The sequence below is a fragment of the Theropithecus gelada genome, chromosome 2 (assembly GCF_003255815.1).
Source record: "Theropithecus gelada isolate Dixy chromosome 2, Tgel_1.0, whole genome shotgun sequence".
Lineage (NCBI taxonomy): Eukaryota > Metazoa > Chordata > Mammalia > Primates > Cercopithecidae > Theropithecus > Theropithecus gelada.
In genome coordinates, this window is record NC_037669.1 from 150,531,233 (window position 1) to 150,550,055 (window position 18,823).

The 18,823-nt window shown below is 40.3% G+C and overlaps 1 protein-coding gene across 3 annotated transcripts; it reads right to left on the minus strand.

The window, feature by feature from the left end:
* Positions 1 to 2,328: 2,328 nt before the first annotated feature.
* On the minus strand, positions 2,329 to 10,573 carry RNF7 (ring finger protein 7). 3 transcript variants are annotated; one of them, XM_025377165.1, is made up of 3 exons: positions 10,274 to 10,568; positions 5,531 to 5,578; positions 2,736 to 3,964 (listed from the first exon to the last, which is right to left on the minus strand). In XM_025377165.1, the coding sequence occupies exons 1-3, from the start codon at positions 10,439 to 10,441 to the stop codon at positions 3,908 to 3,910; spliced, it is 273 nt and encodes a 90-aa protein (XP_025232950.1). In that variant the 5' UTR covers positions 10,442 to 10,568; the 3' UTR covers positions 2,736 to 3,907. The 3 variants fall into 3 exon arrangements, with proteins under 3 accessions (XP_025232949.1, XP_025232950.1, XP_025232948.1); XM_025377163.1 differs by having other exon boundaries at positions 2,740 to 3,964; positions 10,267 to 10,573; XM_025377164.1 differs by lacking the exon at positions 5,531 to 5,578 and having other exon boundaries at positions 2,329 to 3,964; positions 10,267 to 10,568.
* Positions 10,574 to 18,823: the final 8,250 nt, after the last annotated feature.

The window sequence follows — 18,823 nt, forward strand, 5'->3', positions numbered from 1 at the left end:
ACAGGTGCACACCACCACATCTACTAATTTTGTTTTTATTTTCTGTAGAGATGAAGTCTCACTATGTTGCTCAGGCTGGTCTCAAACTCCTGGGCTCAAGCAATCCTCCTGCCTTGGCCTCCCAAAGTGCTGGGATTATAGGCATGAGTCACCATGCCCGGCCAAGTATTGTTATAATGTTATTATTATTATTACCTACTTTGCATATGAAGAAATTGAGGTATGGAGAGGTGAAGTAACTTGCTTAAAATCATACAAATAAATGGTGGAGCTAGGATTCAAATCCAGTTATCCTAGCTGTACTGCCACTAAGTGAGAGTATTAAAATGCAAAGAAAATACTTTCCCTGTAAGACATATTTTGCTGAACAAAACCTAATGATGGCAGAAATGGAATGACTTAAAGATGGAAAATAGGAACTTACATGCAAACATTTTTCAGTATTTTGTTATACTATTCAAACGTTCAATACAAAATAGATTAAAATTTAAAATATATTTGTACTTTAATTTTCCTTATAGCCAAATCAGTAATATTTTATTCTTTAAATATTTTTTTAAAAAACAAGGGCTGGGCCCAGCGTGATGGCTCATGCCTGTAATTCTAGCACTTTGGGAGGTTGAGGCGGGTGAATTACCTGAGGTTAGGAGTTCTAGACCACCCTGACCAATATGGTGAAACCCTGTCTCTACTAAATACAAAAAATTAGCTGGGCATGGTGGCGCATGCCTGTATAAATCACAGCTACTGGGGAGGCTGAGGCAGAAGAATCACTTGAACCCAGGAGGTGGCGGCTGCGGTGAGCCAAGATTGTGCCATTGCATTTCAGCCTGGGCAACAAGAGTGTAACTCCGTCTCAAAAAAATAAATACAAACAAGGGCTTACTAAACACTTAAATTTTCTCCTTTTCATTGCAGAGCACAAAACATTCGTTACTCCAAACTACCCTGTGGCAATAACTTAATATTTATTTATTTATTTGGAGACAGGGTCTTGCCATGTTGCCCAGGTTGGAGTGTGGTGGCTATTTACAGGTATGATCATGGTATACTGCAGTCTCAAACTTCCAGGCTCAAGGAATCCTCCCGCCTCATCCTTCCAAGTAGCTGAGACTACAGGTATGCACCACCGTGCCTGGCTCCATGGCAATAACTTAAAAAGCAGCAAAGTGCTTCTTCTTACAGTTACTTTCATATTTCTTTTTTTTTTTTTTTGAGACAGAGTTTCGCTCGCTGCCCAGGCTGGACTGCAGGGGTACGATCTTGGCTCACTGCAATCTCTGCCTCCTGGGTTCAAGAGATTCTACTGCTTCAGCCTCCCGAGTAGCTGGGATTACAGGCACTTGCCACCACGCCCGGCCAAATTTTATTAGAGACAGGGTTTCACCATGTTGGCTAGGCTGGTCTCGAACGCCTGACCTCAGTTGATCCGCCCGCCCTGGCCTCCCAAAGTGCCTGGATTACAGCGTGAGCCATCGTGTCCGGCCATGTCCAAGCATTTCTATACTGAAATACAACTGAATTATAAGTTCTTTTTAGTTCTGTCATATAACAATTATATACATTTAAATTACATGTGTAGGAAATATATTTATGAATTTCACTGCATGACAGTAAAGGGGGATACAGTACTTTTATAAAAAAGGAAGCAATGGGACTGACAGAGTTAAGATTTACTGATAGCGGTCAGCTGTAATAACACAATTTGCATAGACGGAAAATTAAATAGCGACAGATAACTAATGTTTGTTTCTAATGCAAGAGTAAAATAAAATCAGCATCATTTAATCAAATGGAAAGAAAAACCTGTTCGATGCTTAACTTTTGTGTTGGAACCCAAAATTGTCCCAGCATTCCTTCTGATGAGTATGTATTAAACTTTCGGACGGCTGTGCAGATGACCTATGATCATGGCAGGCTGGGCAGCATCAACGCTGCTTTGTCACAGGGCCTCCTCTTCCCTCAGATGCTGGTATGTAGCATAAACAGGGCTTTGTTAGGTGGCAGGACTGTGGTTTTGCTGTGTGGAAAATCAAATTGTTAGCGCCATCCTCCACATTTCATTTACATACCGTCACACCGCCTAAAGTAACCTGACATTCTACTGCTTTCCTCTTCAATGCAAAGCTGTGTATCTGGTTCACATTTTAAGGATGCAACCTTCTAAAAAGGTCAAACAGAAAGTTACTAAAACAGTTTACTGCACAATGATAAATTCAAATGGCCGAAGATATTTGTATAATTTTTTCAGTAGCTAGAGAGACAACTGTGAAAAAATATAAAGCAAAAATTTCCAGAAAAATGTGATTCATAAAAAGTAACCTATACAAAAGCATAATTTTAATTTTTTATTCTAATTGTTACGTTTTTAAACATTCTATGTATCCACATCCCTTAGATTTAAAAATTCAGAATGGCAAACTCAATCTGCAGATGTGAAAAGTTAAGATTCTAAGGTTTTTTCTTAAATTCATATCAGTAGACTCTACCACAGAAGAATCCAAAATGAACTTGTGGTCTGTTATTTGTTACAAATAACCTCCCCTTAGTGTGAAACAGTTTGATAAAGTTTAGTATTTTCTTGTACTGTTTCCAGGTAATAAACCTTAAATTTTATTATTGCCAAATGAAAGAGCAAATGAATATGAAATTTTTCAAATTAAATGAAAGTATTTACTTGACAAATTAGTTTATTAAGTTTAAGGTTGCACATAAAATTATAATGACAATTCAAATAAGGTAAGCAGAATAAACCATTTATTAAAACACTGTGTGATAAAATAAACTTTTTGACCCAATGCTACACTGGTAAACATTTTCCCTTATTAACATGTTACCTAAAACACAGTTAAATTATATCATCTGGGCCGGGCGCAGTGACCCACACCTGTAATCCCAGCACTTTGGGAGCCAAGGTGGGCGGATCACCTGAGCTCAGGAGTTCGAGACCAGCCTGGTCAACATGGGGAAACCTGTCTCTACTAAAAACACAAAAATTAGCCAGGTGTAGTGGCACATGCCTATAATCCCAGCTACTGAGGCAGGAGAATCGCTTGAACCTGGGAGGCGGAGGTTGCAGTGAGCTGACATCATGCCACTGTACTCCAGCCTGGGTGGCAAAGCAAGACTCCACCTCAAAAAAAAAAAAACAAATTACATCATCTGACAAGAACTAGAAAATACTTCTGTCCTTTACCACTCAATGATTGAACAGTGAGGTGAGTACAGATCTACGTTTCCTTGCTGAATGACAGAGAATAGTAACTTTAACGGCAATCAAAATTTCATATGCCTAAAAGTTAAATTTTATTTACCCCGTTCACTGGCCCAAACTTAAAATCCTCACATCACATAAAGATTTCATGGACCGCTCCCTTTCCCTGCCAAAAATACATATTAGGAACAAATTAAGAATAAGAGTTGGGTTTTAAACTGCACTTTATTTGTTACTATAACATTCTTTTTTAACTGATCAACCATAAGCATGCAAAAAGTTCTCTGAAACTGCTTCCACTGCCTGTTGTAGAGAAATGGGTAAATTATAAAGGTGATTCAATTTGGAGTTCTTTCCTTTTTTGTAGCACTTCTAAGATGTGTGCGCGACACACACCACAGAGGTAGAAAGGACCATCTTTAATAAATTATCTTCTTAATCGCAGAGAATATCTGAAAATAAAACTGACAAAATGCTAAACCAAGGCTTTGATGAGTCCCAAAGGACCATAGATCCATCGGCTCCTATTTGAAGAATTCATCCCCTGGAGTGTTCTAGCCTTTGTAGGGCACTGGATTACAAGATCCACCAGGGCTCTGAACAACCGCACTAGGAAGCCGTCTAACCACTCTCATTTGCCGATTCTTTGGACCACCCAGTCCTGCTGGCAGAGAGGGCAGCGATTGTTCTGTTTCACCCACAGGGACATGCAGCAGTTGTGGAAGGAATGATTACATTCTCCCCAGACCACTGAAAGAAAGAAAAAGAAGAGTTGACATTACATATTTCAATTTAAATACTGAACTCAAAATTACAGCTTATTTTATATTACAAATAATAATCTTGAAAAAAGACAGTTAATTGGCCAAAATAATGTTTTTCTATCTATAAAGAAACAGAAACTTAAATGTGTAAGTTACACAGAGACATAAGTCACTGTTTGAGAGCCTTTCCATCCCCGTTCTAGAATCTATGGGTGATGTGATGACCCCTAGTTCCTACACAGCTCCACATGCTATCTTCTTGAACTTAGGAGATGAAAGGACTTGAACCTTCCTTAGATCTGACCTTCTCAGTTATGCACTGACCTTAGAGACCTTCTGGGCTTTATTTTATGGAAAAATGTCCTTCCAATTTTTATTTACCAAGACAGAATGAGTTGTAAATGTTTTTAGCATGCAGTAGGCTATTATAAATAACATGCTTCTAAATATTCAGTTGTGCATCTACTGAGCTGAGCTGTTTTCTAGAAGTAATGAATTGTTAGGTCATCCACAAGCAGTGCAATTCCTCATGTGACGATGAAATTTTCAAAGGGGCTGGCTGAGAGAGAGGTCTCTCTGTGATCCAAGAAAGTGGCCTGCCCCTCACAATTCCCAAATTAATACTTTTTAAACAAGCAGCATGGAAGAAAAACTTTAAAACAAGGGAAATCATCCATAATCTAGAATGCAATCTCAAATTTGGTATTCATCTGTCCCTTGCTTGATCAACTGAGCTATATGACAAGAGAAAAAGATTAAATGAAAGAAATAAGGCAGAAAAAAAGAAAAAAAATTCTTATGAAAATTAGCTACAGGGGGTAGGAAGCAAGGGTGAAACATTCTAAGTGTTTCAGGAGGAAGAACTGGATCAAAACTGCAAGAATCAATATTAAGTTCTATGTACATCATGTATTTGTGTTCTATGTACACCATGCAAACACAAAATACAAAGCCGATCTTTTATTCTAAGAAAATCTGTAAACATGTTTATATAGCAATCCAGACTTGATCACCTCAAGAACTAGGGCATAAAAATCTTTGAACTGCCTAAAATATTTAGCCTACGACAACTTTTATAGTCTAAGACTCTAAAGAAAATTTGATACACAAACCACATTCCAAAAACATACTTGAGACTTAGAATTTTTCTACTCTGGTTTTAAAGTTAAATACCGTATTATAAAAGTATTGAAAAGTGAAATGCCTTATTAGAACCAAAAGTGACCTATAACATAGCCAAAATTCAAATAATGTTTTGACATTCTGATTTTCTAATTTTCTAAATAGAAAATATTTAATTTTTGATTACCAAAATGTTTATTATGACCATGTCTGGAATATATAACCAATTCTTAATTATGGCAATAAAAGGATTTGCAGGTTCACTCCATTAAACTCTTCTGAGAACCAACATATTTTATATTAATAATGGATCACTGCTTTACAGTTTATTTTTGTGTATTGATAAAGTCAATCTTAATTTCAAATTCAAACATCCCTACTGAGAGAAAACCTTCAGTTGAAAAAGCAAGAGAGCGAAATTACAACATACCAACACAGTCCTCTTGTTTGTTTTCAGCTTGACATCTAAGACAGGCATCTAAAAGTAAACAAACAGCAATTCTCATTCTGATGCTCAGAATGCAATTTTTAAAAACCAGACACTTCAAAGTCAAAAGCTCTAAGGGTTAGAGATGGCAGTAAAGACTCATACTATTAATTTCTCATCTGAATATAACTATTTAAAGAAGAATAAAGTACAAGGCATTCTACTAATTTACTTATAACCAGGAGCAATTTCACAACAGTTAATAACAAATCCTCTGTTTTTATAAGCTCTGATGAAAAGATGTCCTGACAGTGCCAATAGAGAAAATTACTAGAGAAAAATATGCCACACTCCACTATATTCGAAGTTACTATATGCTTACTGAGAATGCTCACGGGCAGTTTATTTTCAAGACACCCTTTAAATAAACCATATATATATGTTAGCATTTGTTTATACATACATCAAAAAACACTAGGATACCCAAGGAACCAATAATAAAGTTTACTGAGAGGGTGTGGAATGGGAAGGAGAGTTTTCACTCCTCTTCCAGGTAATATACATACCTTCCTCAATTTTTGAACTATGTGAATATATAACTTATAGAAAAATTAAATTGAAAAAATTTGATTCTTTCATAAACAAGTTTTTTAAAGTCATCCATACTTACTGATACATAAGTTTTCCTTCAGCAACTCATAAAAAGCAACTTTTTACTTTCTACCCTAAGACACTTGAGACTTCCTCTAAAATGAACTGCTTTGTATGCTTCTAATAGGTTGCTACTGATGGTCATCCAGACAAGGCTGGTGAGAAGCCAGTGAGACACAGAGGGGAAAGCAAGGGCTGCGGAGCCAGATCTACAGTCAAATCCCATTTCACTGGCATTTATTAGGTTCATGGCCTTGGACCAATTACGAACTCCAATTCCCTCATCTGTAAAAAAGGGACAATACCATGAGGTATTTATACATTAAGTGGGAATGATATATACTGGTGAGAATTTTATAGATAAAATAAGTAAATACTAGATATCCCTAAGCACTAAGGTCTTTTTCTTTGTAAGAAAATGCTTGGGAGCTAAATGATGAGAACACATGGACACACAGCAGGGAACAACACACACTGGGGCCTTTTGGAGGGTGGAGGGTGGAGAGGATCAGGAAAAATAACTAATGGGTACTAGGCTTAATACCTGGGTGATGAAATAATCTGTACAACAAACCCCTGTGACACAAGTTTACCTATGTAACAAACCTGCACTTATACCCCTGAATCTAAAATAAAAGTTTAAAAAAAAAATACTTCCTTTACAGGTAAGTCTGAGCCCAAAGCATTTACCCAGCAATGGTAAAGTACTTTAATAAATTACTTTATTAGTGGTTTCTTGGGTATCCTTCTAGAATTTCTTGATGTACATATAAACAAATACTAACATTATATGTATGGGTTATTTAAAAGGGTGTCTTGAAAATGAACTGTCCATGAGTATGCCCAGTGAGCTTACAGTAACTTCTAATATAGTGGAGTAGGTGTAAACACTAAAAATGAGATCCTAAAGGCTGTACTAGAAGTTTTCAAAATTCAATCTGGAATACTATCAGCTTAATGAAAAAAGTAATATAGAATATTTTAGGGACCAAAAATGGACTCATTCACTAGCTGGAAGAGGAGTCAGTGTTGGGTAAAAGGAAGTTCAAACCAACAGAAAATAGTTTTTAACATAAATATGAGAAAAATAATTCTGTAAAAATAGAAACACGGTGGAGTTGAAGCCTGCTTCTCTTCTTACACTGGGTTTTGCTCAGGCATTTGTTTGCTCCTCTCCACATGCTCTTACCCTTAAAAACACACCACCGCCCTAGTCTCTTCAGTGTGGATTAAAAACAACCACTGCCTCCTGAGGTTTTCTTCAATCCCACAATTACTCCTCTGTGCAAGGAGTTATGCACTGGAGACACCAAAATGACCAAGGCTGGGTCTCAAGGGGCTCGCCAGCAAATGGGGACGTAGACAGACAACTAAATATCATGAGGGTTGTGATACAACAGTGAAGACGTGCTACCTGTATCTGGCTCTAGTTCTGTGCAATCACAGAATTTTAACATTAAGGTTGGTGATCCCAACTGCCTCTTTACAAATTAGGAAAATAAGGCTCCCAAAAGTTATGTGAAATATCTAAGGTGATACAGTCATGAAGGGTTACCCTGGCTATTATAACTGGCTGTACTAGCAAACCTATTCAACGCTTTTCATCAGCACTTGCTCACTATGCAATCATCACTCTTTTCTGAATGAAGGGAGGATAGTGGAAACGAAGATGAGAGTGTTATCCGTATCAGAATGGGCTGACAGGCAAATCTTGGGAGCAGAAAGTATAATAAATCACAAGTGTGAGATAAATTCCAAATACTAAGGAAAGGGAACAAAGTGGGTTCTTGTTGCTGAATCTAGGAATCTCTAAATTACGCTTATAGCTCTAATGTAGATTATCAAAACTGACCCAAATCTACACAAATTCCTAAAGTTTCAGATAAAAGATAAAAATTGGCTTTAATGATCTTCCTAGAATCTAAAACAGCACATTTCTAAGGAGTACAATAACACCTTTTAGAAGGGTGCTAGGGTAAGGACTAGGAAGTCTGGAAAAAAAAATTTCCTTCTGCTGTCACCTGACCTCTAAGTGGGTTTTAACACCTCATAAACAAAATACAAAGGTCTAGCCTAGAATACTTTCCTGAACCCAAAGTACAGCTGTTTGCAAATATGCAAGACTGATCCTGTAGCAGCAGAATACTTGCTATAATTAGAAAGTTTATGATGAAATGTGTCATTTATAGCCTATACTTTGACCTACATTAAAATATCTCAGTAAAGTTTATTTGTTGCAAAGTTTCAATCATTATTTCAGGTTATACATTTCCACTTACTGCTTAAATGTTTTTCCTTCGGGGAGGAAATAGCTTTTTGGGAGAGAAATCTTTTGAAAATACCCTTTGGGAACATTATTTTTAAACTGAAAAGGAACTAAGTGAAAGTTTAGTTTCCTTTAAACTAAAGGAAATTTATTTAGGAGATAAAATGTTTAGCAAAACTTGTATTGCAAAAAAAAAAAAAAAAGTCTCTTGGATCAGTTAAAAAATGCTTCCCAAACTGGAAACTATGATTCCTAAGTGAGGGTAGGGGCAGCTGTACTGCTGGCAAATAAACTAGATACTTTTAAAGCCTAATATGTTTTGTTTGTTTGTTTTTGAGACAGGGTCTCATTCTGTCACCCAAGCTAGAGTATCGTGGCAGTGGCAGGAAAAAGGCTCACTGTAGCCTCGACCTCCTGGGCTCAAGGGATCCTCCCACCTCAGCCTCCTGAGTAGCTGGAGGCCACCATGCCTGGTCACTTTTTTTATTTTAATTTTTAATTGTAGAGATAGGGTCTTGCGATGTTGCCTAGGCAGGTCTCAAACTCTTGGGCTCAAGTGATCCATATAAAATAAGTGGGTCATGTCTAATAACAAGGTCTTTCAAAAGTAAAAGGTAAAAATATCTGAATCCAATTGTTGTAAATCCTCTTTGAAACAAGCCCTTAGAATAAAAGACAAAAGAGCATAAATTGAGAAACCTCTTGATTCTGGTAGGTTTAAAGTCTCATCACCCCTCAAGGACAGCAATTCTCTTTATGTTCTCCAATTCTCTCATTTTTCAAGACAAGTCAGTTTTCAAACTACAGAAATGTCTGTTTTCTTTAACTACCCTCAATAAAGAACTCCACTGAAGATGCTCTCACAGTAATTTTAAATGCCCTATCTGAAAATACAACTTGCATTTAAATAGCACTTGCTTTTCAAAGTGGTCTGAGATCTTAGAACCATATAAAATATAACAAGATTAAGCTGTTCTGAAACATTTTGCTTGGTCTAATATTTTAACTCAAAATATCACAGAAAGAGGACATATTTGTAAGAGGGTTCTCCACAAAGGCATGACTCAGAGCAGGGCAGTATCTTCTCCAGGAAATGACATCCGATATGGAGAGGGGGGTGTAATGGAGGTGAAGTTCTACATTTCTGAAAAAAGGGCTTACAATTCTTCGGCTTCCATGAAACTTAGATATTCTTGAACCACACTGTCCCCTTCAAGCCACGCTAGTGCTATCGGACCCGTCTTAGATCAATCCAGATTTAAAAGCCATTCGAAGAGCGGCGGTAAGCTAATCCGGAAATGCAATGGCTGTGAACACTTTCCTGTGTACCTCGAGGAGAACTAAGGGTGTCGTTTTGTGGAAGATGACTCAGGAGCATCACTTTGATGGTGACCAAGACTGTTAAAGTTCACTGCTGAATCACGGCCTTTACTCTGTCCACCTTGCGATGAGCTTTTAGAACAGGGGCTGGCCACACAAACCGAAGTGTTTCCTGCTAGTTCCCAACAATCACCCGGTTTTATTTTCCTGGTCACACCCATCACTACCTGAAATTACCTTGTTTACCTCCGTTTATTGCCCATTTCTCTCCCTAGAACACCAACCACCCGGCGCCGGGCGCCTGTTGCACAACCCCTCAGCCCTCAGGAGCCGCAACAGGATCGTGGCTCCGCGTTCCTCCGGCGCCCGGGCAGGGCGACCTCCACCCACTCCCCAAGGCAGGGGACTTTCCAAGGCTTCTGGCGGGCGCCCGTCCCGTCCCAATCCCGAAGTCGGCTCCCGGAGGCCGCAGCGCGGCCCCGGCCTTGCGTGCAGCGCTTACCCATCACCTGGACCCTGCAGATGGCGCACGTATCGCACTCAACGTCCCAGCTCCACATGGCCACCGCGTTCCACTTCTTGAGGGAGAACATCTTGTCGCCTCCCGACTTGGAGCCTGAGCTCCCGGAGTGAGACGCCAGGGCGCAGGTTTCCTCTCCGTCTTCCACGTCGGCCATGGCGGCGCCGCGGAGCCGACGGCGAAGACGTTGGCTTGGGGTAGGCGGGAGGCTAGGGCGGCTCTGCCTGGCCGCCCGACGGGCCACAGCGCCGCCCGCAGGCCGCAGGCCACCGTGGTGCCTAGACCCCGGCCACCCACGATTGGCTGGCGCGGCCCAGTGACGTCACCGGACGCCAGCGGCGGGGGGGCAGGCAGGCCCCGCCCCCGCCCTCCTGGGGCGACCGAGCGGGCTTGGGGCTTCTCGGGGCTACGCTGCCGAATCCGCCTGCCGCGCTGCGGGGTGTTACGTCTGAGCAGGCGCACAGATTGTGCTGGAATGTGTGTCCTGCTTTATGGCTTCATTAAAACTACTGCTCTCAGAAATAATCTTGTTGATTTATTTGTTTGTCTCTTCCCTCCCAAGTGTAAAACTCTATCAGAGCAGGGAACATGTTCTTATCACCACATTGTCCTCGGTATCTACAAAATGCCTGGCCACAAGAGGCACAATTATTTCTTGAGTGAATTAATGATCTTAAAGATCTAGAAATCTGGTTCAGTGATTCTCAGACTTTTTGGTCTCAGGACTCCTTTTCACTTAAAAATTATTAGTCCCTTAAAGAGCTGTTATTTATGTAGGAAATGTATAAATATATATATACACACACACATATGTATGAATATATATACATATATACAATGAATATATGTACATTCATGTATAATGAATATTCATACATTTCCTGTATATGTATACACACGTACATAGAGATTAATGTTTCTTTTTAAGAAATTAAAACATTTTTAAATGTATTCATTAAAAATCACAGTAATAACCTCATTAGAGGTTATCATTAGAAAGATAACTTCACATACCATGTAATTTCTAGAAACTCCCGTGTACACTCGTAGAATGAGAGTGAAAAGAGAGAAATAGCTCTAAATATTGTTAGGCAACTAGTTTGCCCTCTTTTGACCCCTAAAAGAGGTCAGGATCCCAGGAGTCCCGGTGTGTGGCGACACAACCCACACGTATTTTTCAGGCCCTGCTTCCTCATCTGCACAGTCTCCATTCCTTCTGCTCAGTACATTTGAGCTAGTTTAACTTCCTCTTTTTATATGTAGGACTAATGAGGTCCGAAGAAGTGAAATGACAAAGATCACGTTGTTATTACAGTAGTGCTTCTACTGCTAGCCCACCATCACATGTGTTTCCAAGAAAGCAGGCATCTCCATTGAAAAGAAAGCAGAAGCACAGACAGCCTAAGGAGATGCCTGATCCCACCATCACCTAGTGGTGGACAACTACTCTGTCAAGTTTGGGTTCTGAGCCTCTCGCCATCCCCTCATCTCCTGATACCTGGGCAAAAGGTAACCAGGCCAATGGAGCCTGGCAGGGGAAACAAGAATGCATTAATCTATAGAAACATAAATATGGACGCAGGGTCACATTCGGTTAGATGGAAATGTGTATTTGTTGAGTGGTGTGTTAAGGGCTGTGAGGGTACAGGATGCAGTGAGGGAAAGCCTCATGGGAGGGGTGAAGTTTGAACTGGGGGAACATGGGAGGCCTTCAGGGCCTTCAGGGCCAGTGGAGAGAGCAAACCTCTCTGAGCTGTTGGGCAGAGCAGAGCACAATGGTGGTAGCAGACAGGAATTGGACCACACCAACTTTATAAGCCAGACACCCATTGGAGTGAGCACACAAAACATGTGTTCCCTTCTTACTGAACGACCACACATCTGCCTAGAGATGGCTGTAAATGCTAGGTATCTAACAAAGAGAAGGATAAAACGCACCCAGTTGGTGAGAAGTTTGAAAGACAAAAGGATGAAACAGTGAAAAGGGAGAAGGATGGCTTTGCTGGAGGAATGGTATGTGCCCTTGCTGAGCCATGAAATCTGGAGAGAGGTGTCGGCTGCGGTGAAATTTGAGAATAGAAGCCAGGCGGGAGCATAGGGGCGGGAAGTGGAAGGCGGATTGGGGAGATGAGTATGGTTTTCACACACTGCATGTCAGGAGAACTTTTTCTCCTGACAAAGAGAATAGGAATGAGTGATGCACCGGAGTTCAGTGCAACAAGCAAGCATGCATGGGGAGAAGGGAAAGCAGGAGTGAGGTGGAAAGTTCAGGCTGCTGCAGCAGCTGTTCAGGCGTGGCGGGGCCAACGGGTCTCCTGTGATTTCCCTCCTTTGGTTCACCTTAATGAGAGCTTGTCTGCCATCATGAGCACCCAAAGGGCAGGAACTATAGGCAGCCTTGAATGCAGCAAAACAAATATCTGTCCTCCTCATGGCCTGCTCAGTTCCCACTCCACCACTGTGCGTTGTTCCTCTCACCAGTCCTTGGTGTGTGGGGACACAACCCACACTTATTTTTCAGGCCCCGCTTCCTCAGCTGCACAGTCTCCATTCCTTCTGCTCAGTACATTGAAGACGTAGTTTCTTTAATTTTGAGGACTTCTCTTAAGCAAAATATTTAAGGACTAACTGACAAATATTTAGGAAAAGTTTGTCTCAGTACAAGTGGACATTTTTGTTATTTCTTTGGTCCTCACTCCAACCATCATTTCCCCCTTCTGTGCCATTCATCTTTAACAAAATAAGTTTTCCTGTTGTCAGGGAAGTAAAACTTTCCCTCTACCCTCTTAGGTTCAGTATTTGGGGGGATTGCAAATTAAACCAACAAAACATAGATTAGCAGGAGAAAAGATAGATTTTTATTCACCGAAGTGGTCAGAGTTCACAGAAAGTTATGACTCAAGGGGCAATTAGAATTTGGGGCTTATACACTGTCTAAATAAAGGAAAGGGAGAAGGAGAAAGGGCACTTCTGGAAAATAACTTTCAGAAAAGATAAACAGGCCTTCGGGAGAATAGATAGGAGATACGATAGTTTTGTGACAAAGTCTATTAGCTGATTTATTATCCCAGTACCAACTTCTTGTTTCTAATGATAGGGTCAACCTTCCCTGGTTTTAAAATTCCTGGGAAGGAATTTAAGACAGTTGAATTCTTTTGAGAGGCATTGCTTTTAGACAGGTAAGTTCAGGGAAAAAATTAAAATAAAATAAAACAACTCTTCCTGCATCTGTCGATTCTCAAATGCCTTTCGCTCAAAATAATCCTTATGCTATAGAGGCATATTCTGGACTTCTTTCCTGCACTAGGGAAAGAAATAAAAACAAAAACAAACCTGATGACATTTGCTTGTTGAGCTGGAGTAGTTTCCCCAAAGGGACCAATGTTTGGAACTATAATGACAAAGCAAGAAAATTGTTCCTAGAGGCTAGAGATCAAAGCTAGCCTGAAATGTATATGCTACCTCCTCCTGGCAATGTCCTTCTAAGCAAGTCTGCTCTCCATCACACTTGTCAGACAAGAGTTATGGCTCATCTTTTTTCTTGGAAATAATTGTGTTCATGTCCATAGGTCCCTGAGCATTTGCTGGTCTTTTTTGGTCAGATGGAACCCTCCAGTTCATTTGCCTCTCTTGGTCTTAGATGACAGTGCTGTGGCCATAAATTATTAATCCTGCTGCCCCACTCCCCCAACACACACACACACGTGCACACACACCCCATACTGAAAGCGTACATTTGACCAAAGCAATCAGCCTTTGTTGGAGAATTCCTTAAATCCTCCCAACATTATATTTCATTCATTGTAAGACATCAATCATCAACTGTGTGACGTAAATCAATTTCAGATGTGAAAAAAGAAGTGACGTAGAATATTTCAGAATAGATGAAAAATGAAAGAGAGAAACCCATGCCTAAATTTCATGATGCCTTCTTTAGAAACCTGGTGACTTTGCTGAGAAAGTAGAGTTTTGGGGATCGATTTTAATCCATTTGTCTAAAATTGCTCTACATTGAATCTTCTGAAGCTGCAGGTGTGGATGAGTATAGCACTGTGTGTATGCTTTTACCTCTTTTTTGAAATCTGCTGAGTTTTTCTATTAGATATTGGTGACATCTGCTTGAATGACTCATTGTTGCTTCATACCCGACAGGTGAAAGGGAGTTCATTTCCTTTCTTGCAAAATTTAGCTTTCTTTCAACAGTTTGCTTTCTTTGCCTGAGATGTAATTCTCTCCTAGGTATAACTGTCCTGGTCTGAAACCACAGTCTTTCCCCTTCCTCACCCTTCATACGTAATTATCTGTTCATTCTTTCTTTAGAAGTTTCTAGAATCAACCAAACTTTCCATTCCCATTGTGGAATCTTAACCTCATCACCCTGTTTCTGGATTACGGTGTCCTGACTTCTTCCCTGCCTTTCCTCCCCAGTCTAAATCCCACTCAATCTAACATGCCTGGTTAATTTTCCTTCCTCTGACATTCTCCTGCTCAAAATGTTCCAAAGCTCCACATTATCATCAGAATGAAATCTAAATGTCCTGATTGTTCATTTAAGCCCTGCCACAATATGGCCCCGACCTACCTGTCAAGGCCATCCCCGGCACCCGTCTGCAGGATCCTCGTGAGATTGGTCTGCACAGACATCCAAACGTACCATGGACTGGCTTTTCCTCAAAATCGGACAGAACTTCCCCTGCCTTCTTCAGCTGGATTGCCCTCTGTGCTTAGAAAAAATGTACTCATCTTTGTGTTCTCGCTGGCCACTCTTTGCCACCACATATTCATGTCCTCCCAGGAAATCACAGGATTTACTGCGCTTCTTCTGCACTTTTGGCACCAGGTCACACAGCAAGCGAAGAGTGCTGTTACTGATGTTTAACAAGCTCATCATAATTTATTGAACAATTTTAAGTTTTTAAAAATTGACAGCTCACAAATGATAAAAACAGTAAGACAGGAATACAATAAAAACCCAAGTACTATTAATAGACTCTCCAGAAATTCCTGTATATGTACAAGCAGACACACGATGCATCAATTTTTAAAAAAATTTTAAATTGTGGTAAAATATGCAAAATATTTACTATCTTAACCATTTTTAAGTGTACAGTTCAGCAGTGTTTAGTATGTTCACAGTGTTGTGCAAACAATCTCCAAAACTTTTTCATCTTGCAAAACTGAAACTCTGTACCTATTAAACAATAACTCCCTCCTCATACATCCTCTCAACCACCATTCTACTTTCCGTCTCTGATTTTGACTACTGTAAGTATCTAAGTGGAGGCATGCAGTATTTGTATTTTTGTGACTGACTTATTCACTTAGCATAATATCCTTAAAGGTTTATCCATGTTGTAGCATGTGTCAGAATTTCCTTCGTTTTTAAGGCCGAGCAATATCCCATTTTATGTATATATCACATTTAATTTATCCAGTCATCTCTCCATTGACATTTGGGCTACTTCCACCTTTGATTTATTGTAAATGATGCTGTTTTGAACATGGTGTTCAAATATCTCTTAATGACGCTACATTCAGTTCTTTTAGATACATACAAACATGTGAAATTGCTGGATTATACTACGTCAATTCATTTTTGTATGAATTTTTCACATATTCTATACCTGTTTTTAAAAATGGTGTTACTTGAATGCCTTTCCATATAAGCACTTACGTATCCACATTATTCTTTCAATGATTGCATAGTATTCTACCACATACATTTACTGTGATTTATTCTCCCGAAACTCTTTGAGAAAAATTTAGTTATTTCCCATGTAAAATAAAGAGTGCTGCAGTGAACATCCTCATATGTATTTCCTTGCACACATGTGACAGTAAACAAATTTCTAAAAGCAGAATGGCCGGGTCGAAAGCTATGTATTTTTCATTTTAATAAACACTGCCAAAAGACCCGCTAAAGGGGTATACTGATTTTACACTCCCACCCAGTGGATATGTGTGGCAAATTTCAAAAAAGGTCTTTTTAAATTTTCTTTTCTTTTCTTTTTCTTTTCTTTTCTTTCTTTCTTTCTCTTTTTTTTTTTTTTTTTTTGATGGAGTCTTGCTCTTTCGCCATGCTGGAGTGCGGTGGCGCGATCTCGGCTCACTGCAACCTCCAACTCCCTGGTTCAAGCCATTCTCCTGCCTCAGCCTCCCGAGTAGCTGAGATTACAGGCATGCGCCACCATGACCAGCTAGTTTTTGTATTTTTAGTAGAGACGGGGTTTCACCATGTTGGCCAGGATGGTCTCGATCTCCTGACCTCGTGATGCACCCATCTCAGCCTCCCAAAGTGCTGGGATTACAGGCGTGAGCCACTGCGCCCGCCCAGCCTATTTGCATTTCTTTTAAGCAGGAACAGTTCTCAGGAGCTCTCACATATTGGATACATCAGTTCTGATAAATTTGTTACATTGATCTTGTTACTCCATAGTCCTATGGCCTTTCTTATCCTGCCTAATGACGCATATTTTTCCAACTCATATACTTTATTGTTGACTTTTAATGCAAGAAAATCTTGGTTGTTTTTTTTTTTTTTTTGGGAGATGGAGTTTTGCTCTTGTTGCCCAGGCTGGAGTGCAATGGTGCAATCTCAGTTCACTGCAACTTCCGCCTCCCGGGTTCAAGCGATTCTCCTGCCTAAGCCGCTCTAGTAGCTGGTATTACAGGCATGTGCCACCACACCTGGCCAATTTTTGTATTATTAGTAGAGATGAGGTTTCTCCACATTGGCCAGGCTGGTGTCAAACTCCTGACCTCACGTGATCCACCTGCCTCAGCCTCCCAAAGTGCTGGGATTACAGGCGTGGGCCACCGCGCCTGGCCGAAGATCTTGTCTTCTTAACTAGATCCTAAGACCCTGGAGAGTGGAGCTAATTTACTATGCCATTCTTACCCCACAGTTAGTTTGATTCCACAAACTTGCTAGCACTTGTTAAATGTTTTTTTGTTTTTTATTTTTACTTCAAAGCGAAGAGGTCTTAAGTCTTCTTTTTTTCATTTCTTTCCTATGTTTCTTGTGTGGCTGCCATAGGTGAAATAACTGGAACCACTCAATTCTATAACATCCACAATGATAGCAGCAATAATAAGAGCCACTCATATTTATTTCTGAGTATATAATATGAACAAGGCATTGTTCTAAAATGCCTGACGTGTGTGGTCTCATTCAATGCTCACCAATTGAGATAGGCACTACTGTTTTTTTTTCCTTTTTTTTTTTGAGATAGGGTCTCACTTTCTCACCCAGGCTGGAGTACAGTGGTGCAATCATAGCTCACTGAAGCGCTGTCCTCCTGGGCTTAAGCAATCCCCCTGCCTCAGCCTTTCAAATAGCGAGGCCTACAGGCACATGCCACCACAGCTGGTTAATTTTTCAATTTTTTGTAGAGATAGGGGGTCTCACTATGTTGCCCAGGTTGGTCTTGAAGTCCTGGCCTCAAGCGATCCTTTTGTCTCAGCCTCCCAAATTGCTGGGATTACAGGCATGAGCCACTGCACCCAGCCCTGCTCCTCTTAACTATATCTTACATATAGTAAGTTCCTCAGTTACAAGAGGAAACTGAGGAGCATGAAGTGAACTGACTTGCCCAGGCTCAGTACCTGGAAAGTGGCAATTCCTCTACAGAGACTTCTGGTTCATCTAACTGCCCAGGCCATGCTCTTCATCCTGCACCGTATTGTTGTGGCATATAAAACCCAACTCACCCACTGTCATCCGTACATCAATCAACCACACCTCTTCCATCTCTCACGGGGCTGTGTTGCATCTTCATGGTGGGGCAGAGGGATTTGAAGTTTCCTCATTTGGCCAGGTGCGGTGGCTCACGCCTGTAATCCCAGCACTTTGGGAGGCCAAGGCAGGTGGATCATCTGAGGTCAGGAGTTCGACACCAGCCTGGCCAACATGGTGAAACTCTGTCTCTACTAATAATACAAAAAATCAGCTAGGCGTGGTGGTGCACACCTATAATCCCAGCTACTCAGGAGGCTGAGACAGGAGAATCGCTTGAATGCAGGAGGCAGAGTTTGCAATGAGCTGAGATTGCACCATTGCACTCCAGCCTGGGCAACAGAGCAAGACCCCATCTTAAAAAAAAAGTTTCCTCATTTAGGGAAGATCCTCATTTTTAGGGATGGTGTCTTTTAGGAAGTGGTTATTATTTCCAAGCATTCTTATTGTTCCCAACTATAGGTATATTTATGAAAGAGGATTCTTTCTTAGATAAAATTATGACTTACTTCAACTTATAAATTTCACATACAGGAGAGATGAAGCCTCAGAGAACTGCATCTCTTTCTACTAAGGCTTACTTGTGAAACCCACATTTTAGAAAATGACAAGTGTGATGGGATCATCACAAGATAGGATTATCACATGACTTTAAACTTTCATACAATAATTATCAAATTTGAGAACTTGAAAGGGACTTGGTTACAGTGAAAAATATTACTATAGAATAAGCAATATCTATCTAGGCATGTCTGCTTGGCCATGGAAATAGATGATATCCATATGGAAATACAGCACCCATAT